General features: G+C 40.1%; 1 protein-coding gene and 1 long non-coding RNA gene across 2 annotated transcripts in view; one reads left to right on the forward strand and one right to left on the reverse strand.

The window, feature by feature from the left end:
* SPOCK1 (SPARC (osteonectin), cwcv and kazal like domains proteoglycan 1) overlaps positions 1–9,413 on the forward strand; it is a 410,736-nt gene extending 401,323 nt beyond the window's left edge. Inside the window, 3 exon segments of the mRNA XM_083728616.1 lie at positions 882–944; positions 3,156–3,293; positions 6,448–9,413. Coding sequence (XP_083584742.1) covers positions 882–944; positions 3,156–3,293; positions 6,448–6,638 — 392 coding nt within the window. The 3' untranslated portion in view covers positions 6,639–9,413.
* A 146-nt stretch (positions 9,414–9,559) lies between these two features.
* LOC310839740 lies at positions 9,560–15,525 on the reverse strand. Its single transcript, XR_014561619.1, has 2 exons — positions 11,221–15,525; positions 9,560–10,492 (listed from the first exon to the last, which is right to left on the reverse strand). It is a non-coding gene; the product is annotated as an uncharacterized lncRNA (long non-coding RNA).
* Between the last annotated feature and the right edge of the window lie 10,747 nt (positions 15,526–26,272).

Genomic DNA, 26,272 nt, shown 5'->3' on the forward strand with positions numbered 1-26,272 from the left:
TTAGACCCAAGCTTCCTTCCTCCTCTATTACTTACAACAGCAGACCATGATTGTGCATAACAGAAGCTATTCAATTAAGTGGGCTTAACTCCCATTAAAATTATGTAAGTACATGATTTTATGTCAAGGCCTCAAACTTCTTGTATTTTTAAATGTGCTCTTTCGAGCACTCTCATGCCTCCTCCATATCTGTTGAGAGGAATAGAAATCTTCCATTGTTATATCTGGTACACATTTTACACACAGTGTAGCAAGTTCTCGGCCTTCCTGCTCTTCTATCCCTTGTGGGTGTGGAGTAGAAGTTGGTGGCGTCATGTACGTGGCATCCATTTAAGCACACCAAAGTCTCTGTGTCCTCTTTTCCATATATAGGCCAAGGAGTCTAGATTACGTTCATGGCCTCCTACTTGGTGGCTAAAAAATGCCTGCGAGGTTCCTTTCACATGGTGGCCTCCTTGTTCCATTGGCTAAGGAGCAGAGTGCCCCATGTGTGCCCTAGGAAATATGAGCATGATTTTCAATCTCAAAATTTGTTCTATCGATATTAGCTTATTGCTTATGTCATTGCTTATAATGTGAAAATTAGTCTTTTAGCAAGCAGTAAATTAGCACCCTAGCTTTGGATCAGGCTGGTGAAGGAAAGGAAAACTGTCTTAATAACCAAAATGGCCCCCAAACACACTTTTTAAGCAAAGCATGTTGTGAATTTTTTAATTAGTAAAGCTAATGGCATACATTTGTTCTGCAGTACAGTACAAGCATATGTGGTTCATTCATTCCCAGGTGTGCAATAGACTACCACTGCCTGTCAATTGCAAAGCTAATCATTAGAGAATCTGTCCCTTACCATCTGGAAACTACTCTCATGTATTTTGTTTTAGGTCTCCCTTGCCAGAATGAGATGAACAGAATTCAAAAGCTGGGCAAGGGGAAGAGCCTGATGGGTAAGTTCAGTTACTTGCCACTCACTCATTTAAGCTGCTAATTAAAGCTTCTGTTATTACTGTGACGTTACATGCTGTAATAGGGTCCCAACTGTGTGCTTGTGCCACTTCAGGAACTCATATAAATAACAGAACATCAGCCTGTGCTAAATGTGTTCCATGACTTGGCATACTAGGTAACATTATGCAGAACAGAGACTGTCTGTCTACTGAAATCTCAAATCAGTGTCATTAAATTGACACAACACATAGATTCAGTGTAGATTTATTTCTTTATTGTTTGACAAATCCAATGTAAGAAATAGGCTTATTGGATCTTCCCCTCCCCTAAAGTATAAATTGCACTTTTAAATGTGCTGTAATGATACACATATTAAGGTAATTTTGGTATGTTGAGCACATAATGCCATTGGGAAGTTGAAGAATCCATCTGTTAAACTGTAGGTGTATAATACTAACAGCTTTGGACACTCTATGGGCTTAAATCTGTGAATTTCAGTGCATTTCTCTTCCACATTAAATAATTCATAATTGAAATCAAATAATACTTCCAATAATGCACAGTGAAATTAATACAAACATCATTCTAAAGCAGCAATACTGAAATGCATACATAAATTGAAAATCATGCAAGTGGAAAAGGAAAGGAAAATCATTATGACACACAGGATATGTGCAGAGAGGCAGCATTTGTACTTTTTAATGCCTTGAAGTATCTGCGCAAATATACTTTGCCTGGGGATTCTGAAGGGAACACAGCATGGCAGGGCAAGTTCCCCATCCCTTCAAGAATATTATTTTCAAGTACTCCCCTCCCCCAGGACACATTTGGAGGTAGTAATAACCCTGATCTGTGGACAGAAGGTAGGTTTTGCTTTTATTCCGTTGTGCTCCTAAGAACAACCCGTTTACCCTTGTACTACATAGCTCAATGGACTCCTTTAAGGATTGAGTTGGTGCCATGTATATGTTCCTGCTTCCTTATATGAAAGTATTCCTCCCACAAAACAGAACTTAACAATGAAAATAGTGTAGAAAGGTATTCCATTGCTGTTACTAGGAAGCTACATTAAGCCCATGAGGCATTCCCATTATTCATGAGATCAAATTTATTAATCCGTATAGCCCAGGGGCAAACTTTCTTAATGGTCATTTGCAACAAATTGGTAGACGAGTAACTAATGCATGCATGATGTGATACCTAAATGAACTGTAGTTATAGCTGTCATGACTCCTGCACCTGGGGCCCTCACCATGAGGAAGATAACAATGAGGAGGAAATAATTTTTGCTAAACTACTCATCCCCTTCCCTTGGGCCATCCTGATCCGAGGATGTAGCTCTTCCACATTCCTTAAACCTATTCCTTCCACAGTATAGGTCAGCACCTGCAAAATCAGACATGGTCCCTTTAAATCACCACAGCCAACTCCTCAGAAAGGTGGGCCAATGGCTGTTAATGCCAGTGTACATAACGCCTCAGATATTCTTCATCCATGTGAAATGGAATAAAATAGCCCTTTTGATGTTATGTGTGCACATTGCGGAGATGCATTGATCTACAGTACTGGTGAAGGAAGCCTTTTATTTATTTTGAGTAGTAAATCAAGTAGTATCTCTCTAACAAAGGTGCTAGGTATTTTCTCAGATATAGCCAGACCCAGTAAAAGTCTGCTCTTATGTGCCTGTAACAGAAGCAAACAGTAGATGATGGAAACTGCTATATAAAACCCATGCTCAATATTCTTCTAACTGATCTTCAAGTAGACGTGGTTTGTTTTAAATTTATGCAAGTACATTTGCACTGAATCCGTTGAAGCTGATGGCAGAAATATCAGCTTTCGTGAGAGAGGAACAGAGAGCCACAATGATAAACAGAACCAGTTGTTGTCACTGCACTTCTTATAAAATGAAGGCACTTTAGGGTTGTTGTTGTTTTTCTTTATTTCAAGGGTTGCAATTTGAATTGCAGCCCTTTTGCACCCTCACAATCTCTTCTAAATGCTATTTGTGCGGAAGAACCTTACTGACAAAAGAACTGGTGGTGGTGGGCAGGGGGAGGGAGAGAGAGAAACAGTATGCCTGACCATTTCAACCTGCTGTGCAAACAGTCAAAGAAAGCCCTCCTTGAACGTCAGGGCCAGACATTATCTTCCTGCTTAGCTCTACAAGTATTTGTATTATTGACAAGGGCACCATTTGCTATCCCTAGGAACTTTCATTCCACGGTGCAATGAGGAAGGATATTACAAAGCAACTCAGTGTCATGGAAGTACTGGGCAATGTTGGTGTGTTGATAAGTATGGAAATGAGATAGCTGGCTCAAGGAAGCAAGGGACTGTTAGCTGTGGTGAGTAATGGCATGCTTTTCTCAGATAAAATAAGAATGAGTGTTGTGAGAGCCTTTGCCTGCTGCTGCAAGCCTGACTATGAGTCTACAGAATGGCAAAAAGAGAAACCTATTAGCCATCATGACAAGAATCTTCAGGCCTTCATATTTATAATACAAATGTGCTCATACAAGTAAGCTCTCTTCCTGAATAAGTGTGACAATACGAAATTGGCAAAAGCATTTGATGGTTTTTTCTCACCAGCTTACAAACTGCAGTAGTTTGTACTGCTAAAAAAAACATGCTGGCTAGGAAGTTATTGCCGGCTGATCATTTAAAAATCCAAAATTTTAAAATCCACATGATGCTCCCTGCAACAGAAAGCACAAAATTAAGGAGTCCTGTTCATCAGGGCTGCCTTTTGAAAGAAAGACTTATCTGTGATATAGATTGCATTTTTCCCATGGAGGTTTAATCTGAACAAACAATTGCTGCTGAAATTACCCCACAAGGAGCACATGTACACATAATATAAATGTGTGCTGTATATGGCAATCGCTACAGCTCTTTATACAGCTCTTCTAGTGGAGAAAATGAGTTTATAATGAAACACCTTGGCATAAGAAAAATGTCTTTTTGGAACTTTTAAAAGCCAAGTGCTACAAACATGTAGGGATGGAGGAGAATTACATTTGGTCTGCATTTCTAAGTGAACTGACCGAATTTGTACCTCCAGGAGAACTAATACACAGGTCATAATGTAATAAGACTTCAGATTTTGCAGTTCTCTGAATTTTGCAATGCCGTTCTCAGCTCAAAACAACCCAAATGGATTTTTATAATGCATATTTTTAGGTAAGTTTCTTTAGAAATGTGTACATTGTGATAATATGCATATTTAAATATGAATATGGATTTTTTGTACAATTTAAAAACAACAACAGCAACCCTGGAAAGGTGGAATTGATGTGGAGTGGAAATGGGCAGATGCATCCAGTTTCGATAACCCTAATTTTGATAGCTATAATCTTATTTGAAGCCCTGAAGTTCCTATAAATAAAAGTTTCAGGCATGACATTTCATCTTCAGAATTCAAGTACTGAAAATACAGTGGTACCTCGCAAGACGAATGCCTCGCAAGAAGAAAGAGTTTTCCGTTTTTCGAGGTGCTTCGCCAGACGAATTTCCCTATGGGCTTCCTTCGCAAGACGAAAGCCCATAGGGAAATCTCCAGGGACAGCGGGGAAGCACAGCCCATCTTCCCCACTGTCCTCGGAAGGCTCCTCCGAAGGCTGGCGGTGGGGCGGAGAGACCTCCTCCCCCCGCCAGGCTTCGGGAGGCTCCTCCGAAGGCTGGCGGTGGGGCGGAGAGACCTCCTCCCGCCGCCAGCCTTCAGAAGGCTGCTCCGAAGGCTGGCGGTGGGGCAGAGAGACCTCCTCCTCCCCCCGCCAGCCTTCGGATGTTGGCGGTGGGGAGGAAAGCCCTTCTCCTCACCGCAAGCCCCGCAAGCTCCGGGAACAGAGGAGAAGTGCAGCACGCCTTCCCCTCTGTTCCCGGACCTGTCCTGAAGGCTTGCGGTGGGGAGAAAAGCCCTTCTCCGCACCGCCAGCCCGGCAAGCGGTTTCCATAGGAACGCATTAATTGATTTTCAATGCATTCCTATGGGAAACCGTGCTTCGCAAGACAAAAAACTCGCAAGAAGAAAAAACTCGCGGAACGAATTAATTTCGTCTTGCAAGGTACCACTGTAATTCTAGTGGTATGCTCTTCCTTCCCAAAAATGCTAGAGAAAAGAAAGGTAGTAGCATTCTAACTTCCTTTTGAGAACCCTTTACACATCCAGTTGTCTACAAGAGAAGGGATATACTGTATGTGTATCTGCCATGAGACTCCTTTGTACTTCAAAGAATTATGGGGCTCATTACTGAGGCAGAGCACATTTCAAAGGGGCACAGCACAGGACCAGACCTGAATAGTTGCTCATGTGCCCCTCTACAAGTTCACAATGTGGGAGGAAATGGGCAGTGGTGGGAGCACCAAGGAACCCATTGTTTGAATGCCAGGGATCTACCAAATTTGGGGGGGAAAACAGTAATCTAGTAGACTCACAGGAGTATATAATGACATCAGAATAGCAAGGTGTCAGTTTCAATAGCCTTATTACGACTTAAGTCAACATTGCACATGAAAATTTGCCACCTAATCACCTTTGGCTGCCCAGAAAGAACATTTATTGTCACCTATTAGCAACACCAAGCCTTTTATATATTGTATGTGTTTGGATTATTAATGCATTTGGATGACTTTGTATGATTTTATTGTTTAAACTTATACCAATAAAGGTAAACAAAAACAAAAAAATCAAAACACCGAGCTAAATGAACAAAACAAAAAAAATTCCTTCCAGTAGCACCTTAAAGACCAACTAAGTCAGTTCTTGGTATGAGCTTTCGTGTGCATGCACACTTCTTCAGATGTATCTGAAGAAGTGTGCATGCACACGAACGCTCATACCAAGAACTGACTTAGTTGGTCTTTAAGGTGCTACTGGAAGGAATTTTTTTTTGTTTTGACTATGGCAGACCAACACGGCTACCTATCTGTAACTAAATGAACAAGTAAAGTGACAATCAAATCAGCCTGGTTATTTTGAGGCAATAGAAATGGACCTTTCCAAATGTAAGCCCTTATTTGTCTCAGCTGGCAAAGGACCACACCAGGCACTATGAGATTTTCTAGGCCAATTTACATTCCAAATTTTTCTGGACAATATCAGGACAGAAACAAAGATATCACTTGGTGATGTTTGTGGTGAGGTTTTTATGAGGTACGCAATTTACTGAGACCACCAACTCATTTCAGATCTCTTCGAACACTCATCAGATGGTGGTGTCTTTCAGTCACCATTGACCTGGAATGGATTTGAACCAACAATTTAGAGATGTAAGGTTCTGTCTTCAGCTATTGCTTCCTCCTGAAAACGTGTGGTTTTGTGGGTGTAGTAGAAGACTTACTGTGTAAAAATGTTTTACTATTTATTTATTTATTTTATTTTTTAAAAATAGACATGTTAGGGGGGAGGGATGAATTAAATAGTTTAAATAATGAGAACATTGACATGTTTTGATAGAAAATTGGGCTTAAAGTATAACTGTGAATTCTTCCCTGTTGCAGAAGAGGAGCAAGAAACCTCAGGGGATTTCGGTAGTGGTGGATCAGTGATATTATTGGATGATCTGGAAGAGGAACATGAAGCAGCAAAAAAGGACCAAGAAGGGAAACAGAAGATCCATGTAAGAGCAGCTAATGATGATGATGAAGATGAAGATGACGACAAGGAGGATGAAATTGGCTATATATGGTAGTTCCCATAACTCTGAGGACTCATGTTTTGCACAATATCACAAGTCATTTCGTATCTCTGCAATGGTAACTGAAACATCAGGCATTGCATATGGAGCTCAATTTAAACCCGTTTGGGCATTCCAATATGCACACAGGTATCCCTTACAATTGAGCTTCCCTTTCACTTTACTGCTGGGCGTAACTCCACAAGCACAATGGAGATGAGCATGCAGAGCTGAACCTGACATTGAAGTGAACTGGGGAAGACCTTTCACATGTGGGAGCTCCTTGCACATGTGGGACTTGGCACACTCATGTGCATTGGAGCTCTTGTGGCCAGCAAACTGCTGGATGGAAGCAATTATCTCTCCACTCAATTTAATTTAGTACACTGTGTTTAATTTGGAAGACAGCTTTCCCACCTGACTAGCTATTTTTTGGCATAATTGTAAGCATTGTTCTATTTTACTGACATGGTGACTTTCATAGCTTAATCTGCTCACATGCGTCTTTTATAAAAATGGAATATGGAACATAGCAAGAGGGTCAGCACATCCAAGCACTGGGCTCTTCTGATGTTACCAGAACTAAAGTTTTCAATTACTTGATCTTTTTTAATTGTGCCATTTGTTGTTACTACTGTGGTTTTGCTACTTTAATGTTAAAAGCAGGTAGGGTTGGGGGTTTTTCTGTCTCGCCATCTGGAACTTGTTTGAAAATATCAAAATCGCCTTAACATTCTGATTTGGTCACCCACTGGCTTTAAGTCAGAAATAATTCCATTTTAGTTCCTCCTCCTTTTTCTTTAACATGGTTGGCAGAACCACTGTCTTATTTTAGCAGAACTCAATGAAAGTTCTCCCCCGCACCAGGAGTGCAGGATAAGATCTCAGATGACTGTTTAATCAAAATTAGTTCACTACAAGTTAAGCATCATGATCTTGATGATTGGTATAGTATGCATACAACATTTAGCAAAGGAAACAAGCCTGGAATGGCCTTTCAAAACATGTGGAAAAGGAATGCTTTGCAAATGCATTTCTTTACAATCGTTTTTGCAGGCTTGCAAGTCTTGGATTTTGCTTTGATCAAGTTTGCACTAATGCTATGCAAGCTGCCTCTGCTTCCTGGATAGCATACCACTGGTTTTGCTGAAAACGCTTTTTCTTCATTTACTCTAAATGAATCCTCATTTGGAAGTGCTGAAGCTGTCAGAGGCACTAACCATCAGCAGTAATAAGCTGTCTTCCCTTTATTTTAAATTGTTGATATTTATTTGCTCTGTTTTAAAAAAGAAAACATCTTTAGGCAGTTGCGTTTCTGGTTAATATCACTTCTGGTTAATATGACATGTAATACTTACACATATGAACCAGAAGAGAATGTGATTAAAATATTCCACATAGTTATATCTCCATAGCAGCATCTCATTGTTCCCCATTGCCATTCAGTGTGGGGAAATGAATTTGCCATTGCAGACCTTTTATTATGTTAGCTGTCCACGCAAGGACAAAACATGATGAGCATCTATGATTGGTTGGGAGGGAAAAGATGGATTTGTAACAAGCCCCATCTTTTTCTCATTAAATGAAAGGAAATAAATGCCAGATAGGTCTTAAATTCTGCAAACACTAAGGACCATACCACTTTTGTTGATCAGGGCAATTATAGTGCTGTTCTACCAGAACTGAACATGGCCTGTACACTTTAAAGAAAGCTTATATTTCTGTGAGAAAGTGCTAATTTTTTAGTGTGAATTTCTATACAGTTTTCAGGCGGCTGCACAATGGCATCTATCCTCAGACTATTGTTTGCTATGTGTGATGCTCTTGTTTGTTTATGCCTTTTGCTTCTGGTGTGATGAAGTCTGGGGTTGCTGTTTTTTAACAATTCATTTTAACACAAGGTCTGGTTTGTTAATGAACCCTTCAGAATGCCAAATGTCATGATGTTAATATTACATTTCAGTTTGTTTTAATATTCCCAACAAGTGCATCCTAAATTTACTGGCTTTGTGAAATTATAATATCCAGCTGAGAAGTTACCTCCCAGATATACAGCCTTAGCCTGAAACCCTGAGCTCAATGGATTCCAGTAATTAAGTAAGCTGGTTGTCCTTTGACTTTTAAAGGTGCCACTGCTACAATCCATAAATGTACATCATACACACTTAAAAACTCTGCAGTTCCACTGAAGAAAATCCACACAATTGCTTTGGCCTTTCTGTCTTCTTTAGCCATAGTGATGCAAATTGTGTCCTGTGCTGTTGTGCTTAAAGTAGGATCCAATGCCTGGTGAATGAAGCCATTGGGCTCTGCCCTAATTGCCAGTTGACCTCTATCCCAATCCTCATTGAGGAATGCACTGTCCATTCCTTGCTATTGTAAAAGGACATAGGCTGTCATGCAAGGAAGCTGTGGATGCCCTGCTCTTCCTCAACTTTGCCCGTCTCCAAGTAAAGCCATGTAGCTATCCTTAATAGGCCAGCTACAACACATTAAGGGGTAGGGAGCAGCTGCTGGTATACGACTACTCCACTCCTGTGAGCTACCATGTTCACAAAGCACCTCAGAGTCCAGAGCTCACACTTCAAGTTACATGAGATTAATGGGGATTAATGTTTTAAGAATATGGGTTTTCTGGGGTGCACTATTAAGCTGTATTTGAACACTGGCTGGACTAGTATACAATAAAAGTCACCTACTGTAATACCGTCCAATTAGAAGCTGCAACATAGCTATCATTTTCACCATACTGCTTACCTACTTAAATTAATAAAACCTGTAGAAGTCAAATTCACTGTGGTTGCAGAGAAGTGCTATTATCTTTTATATACTTACGATAAAGTTTCCATTTAGCCTTTGTTCTTGTTACGCACGCAGAGCAGTGTGAATGCAGCTGCTTTCTGGTGAAGTCCATCATTGCTGGGCTGTGTGTGAAGATTGAAATCACATGGGTGAGGCAACTCACATGGGTCTTTCCCAACTGATCTGCCTTCTTCAGCTCCAAAACATAGCCAAGTCCTATTGAAATCAATAAAAAAGACTTAAATTAGCCATAACATACCTAACCTATTCTACCGATTTCAATAGGATACAGGAGACATTTAATTTCTGGAGCAGGGACATTTTATTTATGTGAGTAAAAAACAACAACCCTGCAGATTAAATCTTAAAGTCAGTTGTGGTGTTAATGATGGAATTAATCTCATTACAGATAAACAAACACAAAACCCCATAATCCCTGCCTCCTCTGATGTTGCTTAATTGCTGGGCTCACTGTCTTAAACACTATGACTTTTGTTTATATGGGGTTTGTATGTATAAAAATTAACCAACACAAAGTTTCTAGTTGTTTTTTCTTTTAAGAATCATTTCAAATTATTTCCCAGCAATTCCCCACTCCCAAGCAAACCCATGATAATATAGATTACTTCATACATATCGGTATAGAATTCATTAGCAAAACTGAAAACAGGCAATGTCCTTAGATTCAATAATCTCCCTGAGAGTTAATACATTTAAAAATAAGCTCTTAAAGACGAATCAAACTGAGCTTTGTCTGCAGACTATAATCATTCTCTAAAATTCTTGCTATTTGATTTCCTGTTTGTCTGGAGAGAAAAATATTAAAATCAGAAAAGGGTGAGGTACAAAAATACCATTTATTATTGTAACTAAAGGTGGAAAACCTGAAGCAGCAGCAATTGGAGACACACCTACAATTTTGTCAGATTCTCAATAGCATTTGAAGGAAAAATGAATCCTTTGTAGTAAAGCCCTTAGAAAAATACTATAGCCATGCCAGAGAAGCAGAATGAAGTGGTGCCTTCAGAGGCAATGAAAAGTTGCAGTGTCATCTATTTCATGGTACTCTCCTCCTGAAGAGAGGGGAGTGGTTGTGGGCGGGAGCCTGAGCCCCACCTCTAGCAGGGGGCGTTAGCCCCCTGCCTCCCACTCACCTGGCTGGCGCCCACGGCCATCGGCAGGCACCCAACCAGGTGCCTCCGAGGGGGCGTGTACAGCAGCCTTAATACTGCAGCGCCAGCCCCTCCTCAGCCTCACTCTTCGTCGTCCCGTCGCGATTCATTCCTGGTTGTCCTGGGGGCCTGGTAGGAATTTTTCCATTTGGCATTAGGCTTTTTGGTTTTTTCGCCTACCTTGTAGCAATCGTCACAACTTTCGTGGTATTGGTGGGTAGGTTAGGCATTGGAATAATGTGTCGTGGTGTCGAAGGGCTAGGTGTGGCCATCGCCTATGCCTTCAATTTTTGGGTATTCCGTTAAAGGAATCTGGCGGTCGTGTATTCTGTCCGATGCCTGCTTGGCGGGAGGCCATGGCACGACCCTTGGTGACATCAGGGGAGAGCCTATAGTTGGATTAGCATCAACAGGCTACACCTACTGGTGAATAAACCCCCCTTGTTTCAGACTCACCCCTCTCTGAGGGGGTGGAGTCAGCTGACGTAATCCAATGCCTAAGCCAATACCTTTTCACTTGCTGTAATCAATAAAGTTGTGGCCTTTTCTTGCCCATTAACCTTATATCACGTGTCCTTGTGTATTCATTCCACTTTGGGGGGATCGGGTCCTCGAACCACAACTCAGCTTCACCTCCTGTTGAACCATTTGTGTCCCTGTCCCTCGTCCCCCCCATTGCCCATGTAAGATTCAGGAACTAGGAAAAGATGGCAAAGCTACATGAAATTTGACCAAGCAAGTCTCACAAGCTTTTTTGTTCCATTCTGCAACAGTGCAGAACTAACACAATCCAAAGCCACAACAGGTTCTCTTGAGTTCTCTATCAAGACACAGGATAAATGCTGTAATTCATTTCTCATTACATTTTCTGGGGGAGAAATAATAAATGTACCTACAATGTTGGCTAACCAAGACATTAATAGGCCTCCTGTCCTCACCTCTGTGAAAATTACTTTGTTTATAACCGGATAAAATATAATGATTAATATCTGCTATGCCATATAACAAGAACATACAATAGATTATTTTATACACTAGTATATATAATTTTGATACAGTGGTATGCGTCAGCAGTAGGCTCAATCAACAACAGTCTGGACCCAGCCTTATTGTGGATTTGTCTCGGAAAGTGCAGCTTTCCATCTCTGTTTCATTTAAATCATTTTTTTTAAAGATCAGTAAGCTACATACAATTATCTACTAATCTTAGTGGCAGCTCCACATACTAAACTGCAAAGACTGCAGGAATTTTCGTATCAACTGACTTTATCCTTTTAATTCTAGTCAGAGTATATATATTGCAGCCAGCAAAGGTGACCCATGCATAGAATCCAGCTTCCACCTTTTTGGATGTCATTGCATGTATACATAATGATGGTGCATGAGAAAGTAAAAAGCACACAGAAAATCCAATGCCAAATTTGCAAGACACTGTGAAGCACAGAAGTAGCTAATGTAGGGGGCCCCCCAGCTGTTGCTGGACTCCATCTCCCATCAGTCCCAGCCAGTATGGCCAATGGTTGGGAATGATGGGAATTCCACCCAGCATATATATTTCCCAAGCTCATCAGATTCACCAGTTCCCTCATAACAAAAAATTAAATAGCTATGCACATTTATGAAGGGCTATGCTCTCCTATCCAAACATGAATAACCTTAATGTTACTTCAAGATGTTCTTGACGTTTATCTGAACAGAAAACAAGGCACAGCATATCTATTCAAGCTCAGAGGCTGGGGGAATATTGTTTTCCAATATACATTTTTATTAGACACTGTTTAAAAGTAATGCAAGAATCTACTATAAAGGAAAGTAGAAATGGTGGTTAACATGGGGGGGGGGTTCACTTTCAGTTTGGCAACCCCAGCCTCCTTAATACTTCCCCAGTTCAGTATCTTGCACTGCTGAACCAAAAATAAAATGTTAAAAACTCAAGTGCAGACGTGGCTTTCTTCTTAACATTATTTGGGAACATGAATTAGGCATGCCATAACACTACCAACTGGTGCTTGAACTGTGGAATACATGCCATGGTTCATCCTTACTACTTCTGGTGAAGTATACATTTCCACTTCTCAATATTAGTAATATAAAATGTGAATTCAAAGGGTTTACTATTCCACCAGTGAGAAGGGTCATAAGAAACCAAATGTAACATAATCTAATACATTATGGATCAGAGCAGAGATTTACTTCATCTAAATCAGTGGCATTGAGTATGTGCATTTGATTACAGAATGTGGCCATAGTCAGCTCATGCTATATACTGTTGCATGATATTTGCCTTCATCTGATAAGTTACGTTGTGCAAAGCTCTCAGCCTAAGTGAAAAAGCTCAAGTGCTTATTGAAAAAGATTCCTAAAATCAATGCCAAGCAAATGGTTGCATATTTCTACATATCAGAAACGTCATTTGGAACAGCATCTTCATTCTTTATGTTAGGGTGGATGGTTTTGACCATTTTCACAAACTACAACTCAAAATAGTGTTGTTGTTTTTCAGTCAATCACCATGCAATAAACTTTGTTAGCTCAACAAAGCATCCAGTCTGCAATTCAGCATACATTAATCACAACAGTGTAATTCAATGTTGTGGGAGCAGGGCCCTGTTCAGACAGCAAGACTTCCCCTTCCTCTCCTCCCACACCCATGTTCCCCCAAAATCTGCTCCAAAGGGAGATGGGAGGTGTGTATAATTTTATGCTGTGAACCTCCCTGAGATCTACAGGTACAGGGCAGAATACAAATTTAATAAATAATAATAATAATAATAATAACAGGTGACTATGGAGTGGGAGGAGCAAATGTTGAAATCCTGTTGTGCAAGTGAACATCTGTTGGAGTCAATCCAGTATCTTTTCAAGGATTAAAAAATGACTTGAGTATTTATTTGAATACATGCTGTATCATTTGCAATTCTTCACAGCTCACTGAAAAGGGACAGGTCTCGTGACTATCCATGATTCAAGGGCATGTCAGGCTTCTTGGAAATCTATGTATTCTTCAGATCGTAAATTCCCTTAATTTGCCCCCCAGCACAGCTCCAATTCACCTCTAGCACACACCCTTTTCAGCCCTACGGATCAGTAACATTAGTGGAGCAAGTACCACGGAGGTTTCTGCAATGGCAGGGAGAGTGCATCCAACATCAGTTCTCCCTCTCTCAGGGAAGGTCTGATGCCTCCCATGGACCATGATATGGCAGGGTTGATCTAGCTATTTAAGAAAACAAACAACCCTCGCCATAATTACGCCTGTTGGTTTTCTAGAAATGCCTATACAATAAAAAGGTTGATTTGAAAACAAATCTTGATAATCCAATGGAATTATTTTATAAACCCGTAAACCAGAATATCAACAACACTGGTAATCAGAATCTTTGTCAAATTCTTGGCCACCATATTTGTTCATAATTAATACAAAAGTCAACATGGTTAATGCAAGTATCATTATATTCATATTTCAGAGTTCTTATTGCTATCTCCCCACCCCATTTCACAGCATGCCTCAAGAAAAAAAGTGATACTCCAGATCATTAAAATGTTAAAGAAGTAAGGCCTTTAATGCAGTATACAGTAGAGCCACTGGCTCTTATATCCCACAGCAGAATTATCTATTCTATTTCTCCTTTATGACAATCTAAAGCTTTTAACTTGCCTACAGCTTGACTTAAATTTCTGGTTCCATTGGAAGCTAAAATACTGCATTTCCTTCAAATTACTGACCTTCCAAAAAGTTATGGGCAATGAAAAAAAAAACCTCCAGCACCAAAAAGAACAAGGTTACTCTGCAGTCTTCAAGCCAATCATTCCCTGTATTTAAATGACTTTCAAGGAAGTAAGCTTTGAGGGATGCATCCTATTCTTTTCATGATACTTTACAAAAAATATATATTTTGGAGCCTTGTTAGGTTTTTGTATTGCGCTTCAGTGTGTTCTTTTTACAGATTTCACAAAAGGTAACATCTGTTCACTTCTAGCCTCCATTGTGCTTTGAATTCTTTCACACCGGATTTAAAACTACATTGTGTCTGCAATCCAGCACAGAATTAGGTGAGATAAACCCATTGATTTCAGTGGAGTTAAAACATAGCTAAGGGACAATTCTATGCACGCTAGAATATGTTGCATTGATTTAGTAGGACTTCCAAGTGAACGTACGTAGGATCAAACCTTCGCCTCTGTGTTGAATTGTTGCCTATGTGTTTATACGTAACAGTACTTCACATGCAACAGTCATATAAGAAGCAACACAATCTGCTAGTCAATACTTCAATATTAGAAATTTCATACCATTTTCTCCAGGTAGCAAATGACATAGAACACCAGCCAGCCAAAGTTAAGACGTTTAAGTCACACTGATGTTAGTTAATGGCAGTGTTAAGCATGTGGTTAATTTTCTCCCACTAAAATCAATGGGAACTCATTAAATTTGGCCGGATTGTGTCCACTAAATCTAGGGTCATTATTTGCAACAGACCACCAGAACTCCCAGTATTAGACTCTCTTTTTTTCCATAGAAATTTGATGGCTTTCACTGCAGACTCTTCTTTCTGCCATTCAGTTTTCTTTTATTGCACAGACTGCTTTGTACTGTTAATACACATCAAAGAGCCCTTTCTACAGTAGGTGGTATTTGGTCTTTTTATACTTTTCTCAATGCTGCTGATGTCCGTTACTGTTTAATGTGTAGCGTTGTAAGGAGAGATCCAGATATTAAGTGTTTAAGTTTTATGTCCCTACTGTAGATGGAATGTACAATATCATAGTTAATTAGAGTAGCATAGTAAATTATGAATGCTTTTTCCCCCATGAAGATTTAAATGGAATGTGAACATGTTGCTGATTTCCTTGGTTAATTGTAAATGCTGAATTGTAGTACTAAGTAGTTGCATTTTTGTCTGTCTCAATAAATTTTAATTTGTCTGCGAGTCCCCATTGTCTGACTTCTGTTTTGTTAAATTTATGGAATATAATGAAGTAGCATTCACCACTTTGTCTAGAGTGAAAAATATGCTCTAATGTAGTGGTATGAAGTAAAGATAGGCAATATCTGGACCAAACTACCCTCCAAGTTATAGCAATCCATGCCTCGCTTAACCTGGAAGACAGATGGAGACCCTGTTACTACCTCTGCTACAATTTGTTGGCACTTTGTGAAATTGAACATATCTACACTGGCCTTTATTTAACTATGCATACCAACATTACTAGAACTGCTCCATGCATGTAGCTCTGGTGAAACAGACTGGGGGAACTCCCTTATACTGAGTCAAACCATTACTTTGTCAAGCTCAGTACTGTGTATAATGACTGTTCTGGCAGCTTCTCTACCCACAAATAGGGCTGATAGTTTTCACATCCCTCTAGCTTATACATAAGGCTTTCTTTAGCTGGACTGAAGTTAATGCCTTTTTAAAAAAAAACACTTTAAGAATCCCCCACTAGGAAGATTAGCACTGCAAGGGAAAACCTATGCTGCATTACCAGCTTATAATGAAAATAGTATAACTAAAGTAAGCAATGTGTTTCTGGGTGTGGGTGCTGCAATGGACATGAACTGCACAGAATGACTTCGCGATCTGTGCTGGAGAAAGCCAATTCCTCTCACCTGGAAATTAATTGCTAGTGGGTAAAACCCACCCACCTTGATTGATAAAAGGCATGTTATTCAAAGCAGGAGGAAAGGGCTCTAGCTCAAGTGCGTGATTTGCATGCAAAAGCTCACAGGTTCAATTCCCTTGGCATATCCAAGAAAAGTTGGGAAAGTGTATGTCTATAACCCTAGGAAGCAACTGCCAAACACTCTGAGGGTTCTCCCGATCCACCAGAGTGGTGTGCATTCTTTGCTAAAAAATTTAAAGCTTGCTGACATCTTTCACATGGTGGCTTTTTCCCTGTTGCAGGTTGTTACAAGCCTCCTTTACAGGTTTCTAAGAGGTCTTACAATGTGAAGCTATCTAAAACACTGCCTGCAGAGTTCTGAAGAATTTGGGGAGCAACGTAGGATTAAAAATAAAAGCTTAAAAGAAATTTTGAACTTAAAGCACAATGATGGAGGTTGTTGTTTTTTTAACAACGAACAATTTAGATATCCTCTGTGCTCTGCAAGCAACATTTTCAACAGCCTCACTTTTTGCAAAGTCCATGGACAAAAAGGTAATACAGGGAAATACAGAACAGTTTTGACACAGAAAAGTACAGAAACAGAACAGTTGCTCTGTGAAGGCCCCAATCTGACCAAAAACTATCCAGTTGTCAATGGATTTTACATGCATGCTCACCTACATGTACAGAGGAAAAACAGGTAAAACATATTTACCTCCTATTAGTAATTACAAAATATAACTGACTATTTATTTTGCTGGCTGTTAGTTTGTTTGAATATTTGAAATCATTTTATAAAATTGAAAAAACAAGTCTCAGCACTAAGCAGTTTAGATCTGTGGTGGGCACAGCAATGGGAAAGACAGGATTTATTGCAGGTCAGGCCAGCTCTGCAGCAAAAGCCCCACTTGATTCTGCTCCTCCTCAGAGAAGCCTGGCTTGCTGCCCACAGATCTTAGGTTGGCACAGCAGTGCTAGAAACATAAATTCCGGCAAGTAATGAAGAGATACAGTGGCCTGGCTAGTAGTGTTGATAGCAGTGGTTGCAGTTGCAGGTAGGTAACAGGCTATTCGGCAGACCGTTTCATGGGTCCCTTGTGTGTGTTTATGTAGGAGACAAAGACTGAAGCCCTTTTCAAGAATTCTATACTTGCCTCAAACAAAATACGTGAGGAAGGAAGTGGAGACATGTGCCTAATTCCACTCCACCATTCTTTCGGTTGCCCTCCAACTCGGGGAGTGCGCTACTTCTGCCCCTCTTTCATCGTTCTGGAAAACCAGAGTTTTAAAGCACGTGGGGAGCTTTCACGAGTACAGGAGGCTCCCAACTGGTGAAGAATTTTCTTCACCATGATTTCGAGACTGAACTAAACAATGATGGAGGCAGACCTAACACATTCATCCCAACATGGTGCCTTCCATATGTTTGAACTACAGCTCCTATTAGCCCCACTCAGCATGGCCAATGGTCAAGGATGCTGGGATTCATAGCCCAAAATATCTGGAGGTCACCACATTGATGACCTCTGCTATAGTCACTCCTCGTTTCTTTCAGGGCGCTATTACCTTGATTTCATCACACTGGGATGTATTATAAGCACAAAATGTAAAATAAATATTACCTTCTTGTGAGCTTCATTGATAAAACTTAGTCATAAACTCACCTTCAGTTTTGTTCTTAGCTGTTTTTCAGCTGTTAGTAACAAAATTACATGTCAAATATATGTAAATTGCCAAACTGTAAGAGCATCCAAACTGCTCCCCAAAGCAAAAACTTGTCAAAGCTGTTCAAAATGTTTGTTATATTGTACTAAAGAGATTTGCTACGCTCACATTCTAGAATGATTCCAATGGAGAAGCCCAAACCACAACAATTGTGAGAACCTAATTAGGGATTAGATTAAGGTTCTTTCAAATACATATAGTGTATTTTGTTACAGGCACAGAGCCTTTAGGGGGAATTAAATGTTACACTAAGGCAAATTATTCTGTCAGGGCAAGAATTTGGGCTTGCCAGACAGAGTGATCTCCTCTTCTTCCCTGCCATGCTCTTCCAGCAGTTGTCCTCACCCCAATCTTGGGGGGCACAGGGGCGCACCAGGAGGGGAAGAACTCATTAGTTGAATGCCATCCTTTGTCATGAAAAGTGATGGAAGTATTGAGGTTAGTTATGCACACAAAAGCCAGCATCAAATGAGCAGTCTATACTGGTTGTCCATACCACCATACCACTAATTATATACTGGGCAAAAACCACTATGGAATCAATACAAGCCCTCTGTGCTACATGCTGACTAATGTTTGCCGCCTTCCACAGATGTTTTTGTTAAAAGAAAAAAGTACACTTTGGGAGATGGTAACATGCATCTATCGTGTAAGGTCTAGTTTGCCTAATTAGCAATGCACTCATATACATGTCTACTCAGATGTAAGTCTCACTGAGTTCAAGTTAGTAAATATAGGACCGAGGCTCCGTTCACTTAAAGCAGCTGCATTAGAGAGACTAGCCAAAGCGCCAATCAGTTCTTTCTCTACCAACTACTTTTCATGCACAAACTAGCAAAAAGCGGCACTGATTGATTGGACATTGACAGAAGCAAAAGGAACTGACAGCACCTTTGCTTTTATTATGCAAGCTAAGTTATTTAAGGAGAGATGCCAAGAGCTAAATCAGACACTTGCCGGCTGGCTCGTGCCTGACATTTAGAAAAGCCCACAAGAAAGTTCCCTCATTCTTATTCTCATCCTGAATGCTCTTCCAATATTTTTCCAAGCTGGGGTTTCCCTGAAGGAGCAGCATGCCTTAGCTTAACAAAATGCACTGATTATTTCCAGCTTGTCAATCTGTAATTTGAATTTATTGTTTGTGGGTTTTATTTACAAATGCTCATAACTCTCCCATTTTACTCATCTATCCTCTAAGTTCCCTTCCAGCTTTTTCAATTATTTCCCCATATTGTCAAGTTTATCAATTATATCACTAAGATTCATTCTTGGTGAACACAATTTGTTCCTATTGCATGAATTTTGACAGCATGATTCATTCTGGAGCTCAGTATGGAATTCAAAGACATGGTGCTTTTAGAGCAAAACAAATATGCAGGAAACCTTTTGCCCCTGAATGAAACATGTTGGCAGGATACATCAGGGGGGAAACTGTCTACATTCACACCACACTTTAAAGCAACAGAAATAGAGTAATCTCTGATTGTATTCATTTCATTGCCTTATCTAACTCCATTTAGTGTAGTAGGGTTGTGGTTTGGTATGCAGCATTATGCTAAAGTGCAAGTCCCACAATCTATTTGCCACGCATCTCCAGGTGAAAAAGATAGAGAAAGCATCATCAGGTTCTTCAAGAGTTCAGAACATCTCCCCTTGAAGTATAGGAAAAGCATTTGGTTGGTTGGTTGGTTAGTTGGTTGGTTGGTTTTTTAAAATTTTGACAGACTAAGGGAGAACATAAACAGAAGTTTGAAAAATTAAGAACTGTAAAAATAATAGATTTCTTATTTTCTCTAAACTACTACAACTTAGGGTCACTCAATGAAAATGATTCTCAGTCTTGACCTTACTGTCAACTTGCCAGTCTTATTTCATTTATTTTATAAATATGTGTGTTTTCCCTTCCAAAAGTTTAAAGCAGCTTGCAAAATATTTATTGAAAATCTATTTAAGATGAGAATACTCTTATCATTAAGACGAGTTACCAAAAAGAACCCAAACAGCTGTGGGAATGTGGCGAACTCGATTTACGATTGGAAAAATGAGAAAATTGGGAAAATCAAGACTGACAGATTTGTCCATCTCTAGGGCAGAGCTAAAGTGCTCCTTCTCATGTGGTCACTTCTAGTGTAGTTTTCACATGAAGAGGGTACCATGTTCAGTTAACTTATGCAATTCAGTAGCACAAGATGTGACAATAACCATTAACTTAAATTGCTCTTTTAAAAAAAATCATTTATAGGAAAAAGGTATATCACTGGCTATTGGTGATTTAACCATTATAACTAAATGGAGCCACCAATGTCTGAATGGTAGATGCTGGGGACAGCCAAAAGAGTTCAGCTCTTCATCCGAGGATCACAAGATGGTTTACAAAATAAAACCAAAAGTGTATACAACATACAGATAGGTAGCCGTGTTGGTCTGCCATAGTCAAAACAAAAAAAATTCCTTCCAGTAGCACCTTAAAGACCTACTAAGTTAGTTCTTGGTATGAGCTTTCGTGTGCATGCACACTTCTTCAGATACACTGAAACAGAAGAATAAACGGACATAAATCAGACATCAGGAATCACAAGACAGAGAAACCAGTAGGAGAACACTTCAATCTCCCAGGACATTCTATACAAGATCTCAAAGTAGCTGTTTTACTACAAAGGAATTTCAGAAATAGACTGGAAAGAGAAGCTGCTGAATTGCAACTTATCACCAAACTTAAAACCATGGAGAGTCCTGGTCTGAACAAAGACCTTGGATTCTTATCTCATTATACATGACAAAGCCATTTTTCACCTTCTCACCCCTTGCTTTTTCCTGTAAGACCTATTGCAGTCGTTAAGAGTCGTCAACAGGCTCATCACAGCTATCTGCCAATCACCCATTCCCACCAGCCTTCTGAGTAATACCCCTCCCCACCTTCTCACTATATAGAAGGGTCTGGAAACTTCTGTTTCAGTGTATCTGAAGAAGTGTGCATGCACACGAAAGCTCATACCAAGAACTAACTTAGTTGGTCTTTAAGGTGCTACTGGAAGGAATTTTTTTTGTTTTGTATACAACATAGTAACAAATAAAAACAATACCCACCCCCACTTTTAAAAGTCCATAGGTTGTTTAATTAGCTAAATGCCTGGGAGAAGAGGGATGTTTTTGCCTAGCACCTAAAGATAGGCAACAAAGGCGCCAGGTGAGCCTCCCTGCAAAGAACATCCCACAAACAGGGAACCACCACAGAAAAGGCCCATTTTCATATTGCCGCCTTCCAGACCTCTCACGGAAGAGGCCCATGAAGAAAAGCCTCAAATGGTTATTATTCACATGGTCCAGGTTGGTTCATATGGGGGGAGGTGGTCCTCTGCTGTTTGACTTCAGTCCCCATTCCCTGACCATGCTGGCTAGGGCTGATGGGAGTTGGAGTCAAACACCACATTGTCCATTCCTGGACTAGATGGACCTTAGCCTATACAAGCAAAACATCCTTCACTGGTTGCTTTGACAATGCTGTTATGCTTTCTAAGTAAGTTTCTTGCATTATGACTTCGCTTACAAACTAACCCATACTTCTATAGTTCAGCTTTATTTCAAGTTACCAAAGTAACAGCTCAATAAGTTTTTACAGAGCTGAAAAATTATCCAAGCCTTTGAATTTCTTCAGATCAGATAAAGTTAAGATGAAGCGTGCTCCTTCGTTTAGTTATTCTCAATAAGGAACACCCAAGAGAATCTTTGTGTTTCATAACCAAGTGCTTTCTTTACAAAAGGAACACAAAAATGATGAGCTTCTCCTGCATACACACATTTTTTACATAGCTCTGGGTTTCAAGTGGGCTGATGACAAGTGCTTCCTAGCCTTGTATGTAACAATAACAATCTGACTTTTAGAATCTATCATTTCCTTTTCCACTATCATGGGGTGTGTAGAACCTGGTAATTTGCAAGGATCAGGATGTGAAGGACTTTATCTTTCCCTGCTGCATTCATTTCCACATTTCAAGTGGTTCAAGGCACGTGTTCTCTGCTTTTACACATTTATTTAGATTGTGTGCATTTCTCTATATAGATCTTTCTCCGCAACATTCATCCCAAGGCTGTGCAGTGTCTGCAGCTGATCTGGAGCTTGATGAAGCACAATAGGGAAAATCTTCAAAATGACTGTCGTACATGGCATCAGAGAAGCCATTTGTTAAGCTTTACATAAGGCTCTGGTCTCTCATGGCCAACTTTGATTGCTTTCCAGATGGGAATGAAAAAGTAACCATTGAAATTCTCAGAGAAAGGGTGGGGAACACTTCAAAGGGCTAGCCAGTAGCATTTTCCTCACTATTTCCTGATTCAAATCTGTCCTCGCCTCAAAGCTTCTCCTCTAGGTATTGCTGAAGAATGCTTCAAAACCTCTCTGTGTGCAAGCCCCTTTTATGTCCACAGAGCCTGAGCCAATGCAAGGCTTTGAAGATCACACTGCTTGGCTATTCAAAGGGAAATTGGGGGGAAATGTTTAAAAAATGAGAAAACAGGTGATCAGCTGCTCTTTGCATTCGCCCGTCTCGAACGACTTGGGAAATTCAAAAGGAAAGATAGAAATATACGGTTCTTTCCCAATTCCGTGACAGGCACAACCATATACAACCCGAGTAGCTGCTGCTATTGATTTTGTTAACATTTTAAGAGGTAAAACTCAGTGTTTGATTGGGATTTAGCATTTGTTACATTGTTTCTTGGCAAAAAAAAAAACCCCAAAACGCACACTGAACATTCAAATCCTGTTCTCAACGCATCTAAAACAGAGCCTGCTTCTGACTGCTCAGCACATGTACGCATTAAAAAAAATTCGCTGCCAGCTATTGATATTTGATTTGGTCAATTTAAGTTTCATCTGCAGAGTCTGTAGTTGAAAATACATTGTTCAATCAGCGCATTGTAGTCACCAAAAGCATCAGCCCTGTCATCTCTCCACCGTAATGTTTAGTTCATAGCACTTAGAAGACCCAATGTGACATTACTGCAGCGAGTTTCCCTTTCTCTGCAAGCAGCAGCCAATGAATTGGAACAAGGGCAGACAAAGTTGGAGTGTGAGGTCACATCACACCATTTGCCGCTTCCTATATTACAGGGAAAACATGGAACTGGTGCTTACAGCAAGACCCATAACACGCAGCTGCATTTTCCACAACTACCAACCAACCATGTTCTCAAAACAATATTTTATGATGGTAACAAGCAATGGGGGAGTCATAAAACTCAACCCTGAGATTTATTTTACTTTTATTATGTTGAGTACATTCACTCCTACCTATGAAAATTCTTCTAAGGAAGGCAATATTTCAGAGGAAGAAGAAACAATTTTCTTTTGTGATCCATTCTGCATTCATGGTATGAAAAGTTCATTTTATACAACAATCCATTTCTTGTGGCTGAGGACAGTGTCAAAATATGTTTTAAAAGACATATGGGAATGAATAATAGAGGCAAACACATTTCTGAAAGAATTTTCAGGCAACACTAAGAACATTTTACTATGGAAACAGTAAAGGAACTTTATGCCACTCTGACTTTTTGTTCAAAGGTAGAAAATTGAGAGGTGGGTACCATTTGGAATGGATTTATTATATATCCCAATATAAGCAAATCTTGCAAAATGGACATTTTTTCCAACTAAAAATGCAGTTTTAGAAAATAAAAGTTGAATATATGTGTGATGGGATAATGAGCTGCTTGTGCGTAAAGCTTGATCCCTCCGGGTTTTGGCTAGCCAACCAACCTCTGTCTCTAACGGAGCCCCCAAAGCATGGCTCTGTCAGTCGCTGGTAGAATCCGACAGTGGGCGTCTACGGAATCTATTCCAACATAAAAGTTCCTTGACGGAAACGCGTCGTCTGGATTCTCGGCGCGACAGTTTCCTGCGAGGAGTGGGGGTGCTTATGGGAGGATCTGAAACTCCTCCGCTGTTACTGCTGGAAGAGTCCCTGAGCCATGCCTCCATCTCTCTCTCCTTAAGACTTCCCGATTTCCCCCTACTGGTGCCTTCCTCCGCTGCTGACTCTCTCCTGCCTTCTGAGAGCCTCTCCACCTCCTGTCTTTCCGATGGCAGTTCCCTGACAATATGATATAAAACATTATAGTGTATCATATACTTGGAGGTACCCTGTAAAAACTAGTCTGGTTCATGAATTCCTAAGCATATTTTGTGTGTGTGTGTGTGTGTGTGTGTGTGTGTTCCCCAAATACTTGATTGTTAAGCTACTGCAAATCAAAGCTGCACAAACTACATGGATGTCCAGTTTGCACATAATCCTAAACCATTATTCAGTGTTATGAGGGTGATCCTAGGCAAGTCTTGAGCTTGCATAATCCTCTATCCCTTATCCTTCTCCCCTGTTTCTGCAAGAAATAGATAGAAGATTCCTACTTCCTTTTTAGCTTAACCCCTGTTTAGCACTATGTCCACTAAACTGTGGTTAATCTTAACTATGGTTAGTGAACACAAAATCTGCTTCCTAAATGTGTTTATGAAGAAGAGGAAAGCAGTTTCATGGTTTTATTTTTCCCTACTCAGGAGCAGTGACTACCTGTACAGCATTAGAGCAGTTGATGCTCCTTACTCAGGCAAGAAAATGAGGCGATAATGAGGCACCTGAGATTTACTACAGTGTCTGACATATTTACATGAAGGAAGTCAGAAAATGAGGCCTATGGCTATCAGACAAACCTAATATAGAATATAAAATTGATCCAGCAAAATCTTTTAAACTCCATCTCCCTGCCATCCTAGAGGTGGGAGGCATAGAGGAAGAGAGTGCATGAGCTTGAAGCTTACCATAAGTCAGCCTCATAATGCTAAGCCATTACATGCTGTAATGCAAACACTCAAGTGTTAGGCTGCACTTCTGCATCAAGCATGTCAATCATCTCACAGTATTAAGCATCAGTGAAACAATTATCATCTGATATTCTACATTTTGATCTTTTCTGTGAGGATTACGTAACCCTACTGAAAGACACCAGGACTTGTGCCAAGAACTAGTAGGCAAATGTTTGAAGAATGGGCAGGAGGCTCCTAGCACAAAGAAAGAATAATCCAAAGCAGTGGTAGCCAAACTTGGCCCTCCAGATGTTTTGGAACTACAATCCCCATCATCACTGACCGCTGGTTCTGTTAGCTAGGGATGATGGGAGTTGTAGTCCTAAAACATCTGGCCGGCCGAGTTTGGCCACCACTGATCCAAAGGGAAGGAAGGTGAAGAATCAAACAAGGCAGAGGTGCCAAATCCCAAAATCTGCTCTAGGGAAGTTGAATTCCCCTCCCCCCCCCAAAAAAAAAATCCTTCTCAGTGGTTCCAACAGGAGAAAAAAAATCAGTGTATCAGCTATATTCCCCCAGTTCATTCAGGGTACATGTCAAACATACATCCTGGAACACCTGGTTTTTGCCCTCCACACTATTGGAGCACTGATGGTGGTGAAAGGAGAGCCACAGCAGCAGCAATCAAACCTCCATGGGTGGATTTCCCTTTCTGCCTGTCAAAAAGTATCATAAGATTGTACCCCAACAATGTGATCCTATACATGTTCACTCAAAAAAAAGTCTCACTGTGTTTGCTTCGTAGTAAGCATGTTGGGGAAGAGAGGCCAGGAAAATCATTTCTTATCCCATGTAATATTTTTTTACATGTCTTTATAGATAGGTTACAACCCAAACAATGAATTTAAATGAATATATTTTACAGAATATCTGTTCAGAAGTACTGCAATCCAAGGATATACTTGGATATTACAAGCAATATTTGCACAGCATCCTAAGGTATTTTCACCCAACCATACTTGTGGTATCTTTCAAGTCATCCACCGAATGTCCTAATGAATAGAATATATTTCTTCTGTCTTATGAAAAATAGGCAAAGACCACTTGCTGATTTATCAAAACTAACTAAAAGAAAAATCCTAAATGGTTACTTAAAGGGGCACTTTTTTGTAATTAGCTGAATAAATGGCAAGGAAGTTACTATAAACAACGGAAAAGTGTTTACCTAGACATTGGGAAAGTGCATATCAGCTCACTAATTGGCAGTCCCTTAAGACTATGATACAAACTTTGGGTATAAAATAATTTGCTTCATGCATCTCTTAATAAGTGAAGAAAGCGCAGATAAAGATCAGTTTTGTGGATATAGCCACACAGGGAATTGAGAAACCTAATTGCTATTTTCACATTCATTCCCCCCCCCACACACACACACCATTTCTGTTTCTTTCCAGTGACGTACTCCCAAAACAAACAGTCTGTCCCGGGAGGACAGTGTTTAACTTCTCACCTGCTTGAAAATCAGTACTGAAAGCAGTATCCTC

Source organism: Podarcis gaigeae (genome assembly GCF_964106915.1).
Source record: "Podarcis gaigeae genome assembly, chromosome: 2".
In the NCBI taxonomy this organism is placed as follows: Eukaryota; Metazoa; Chordata; class Lepidosauria; order Squamata; family Lacertidae; genus Podarcis; species Podarcis gaigeae.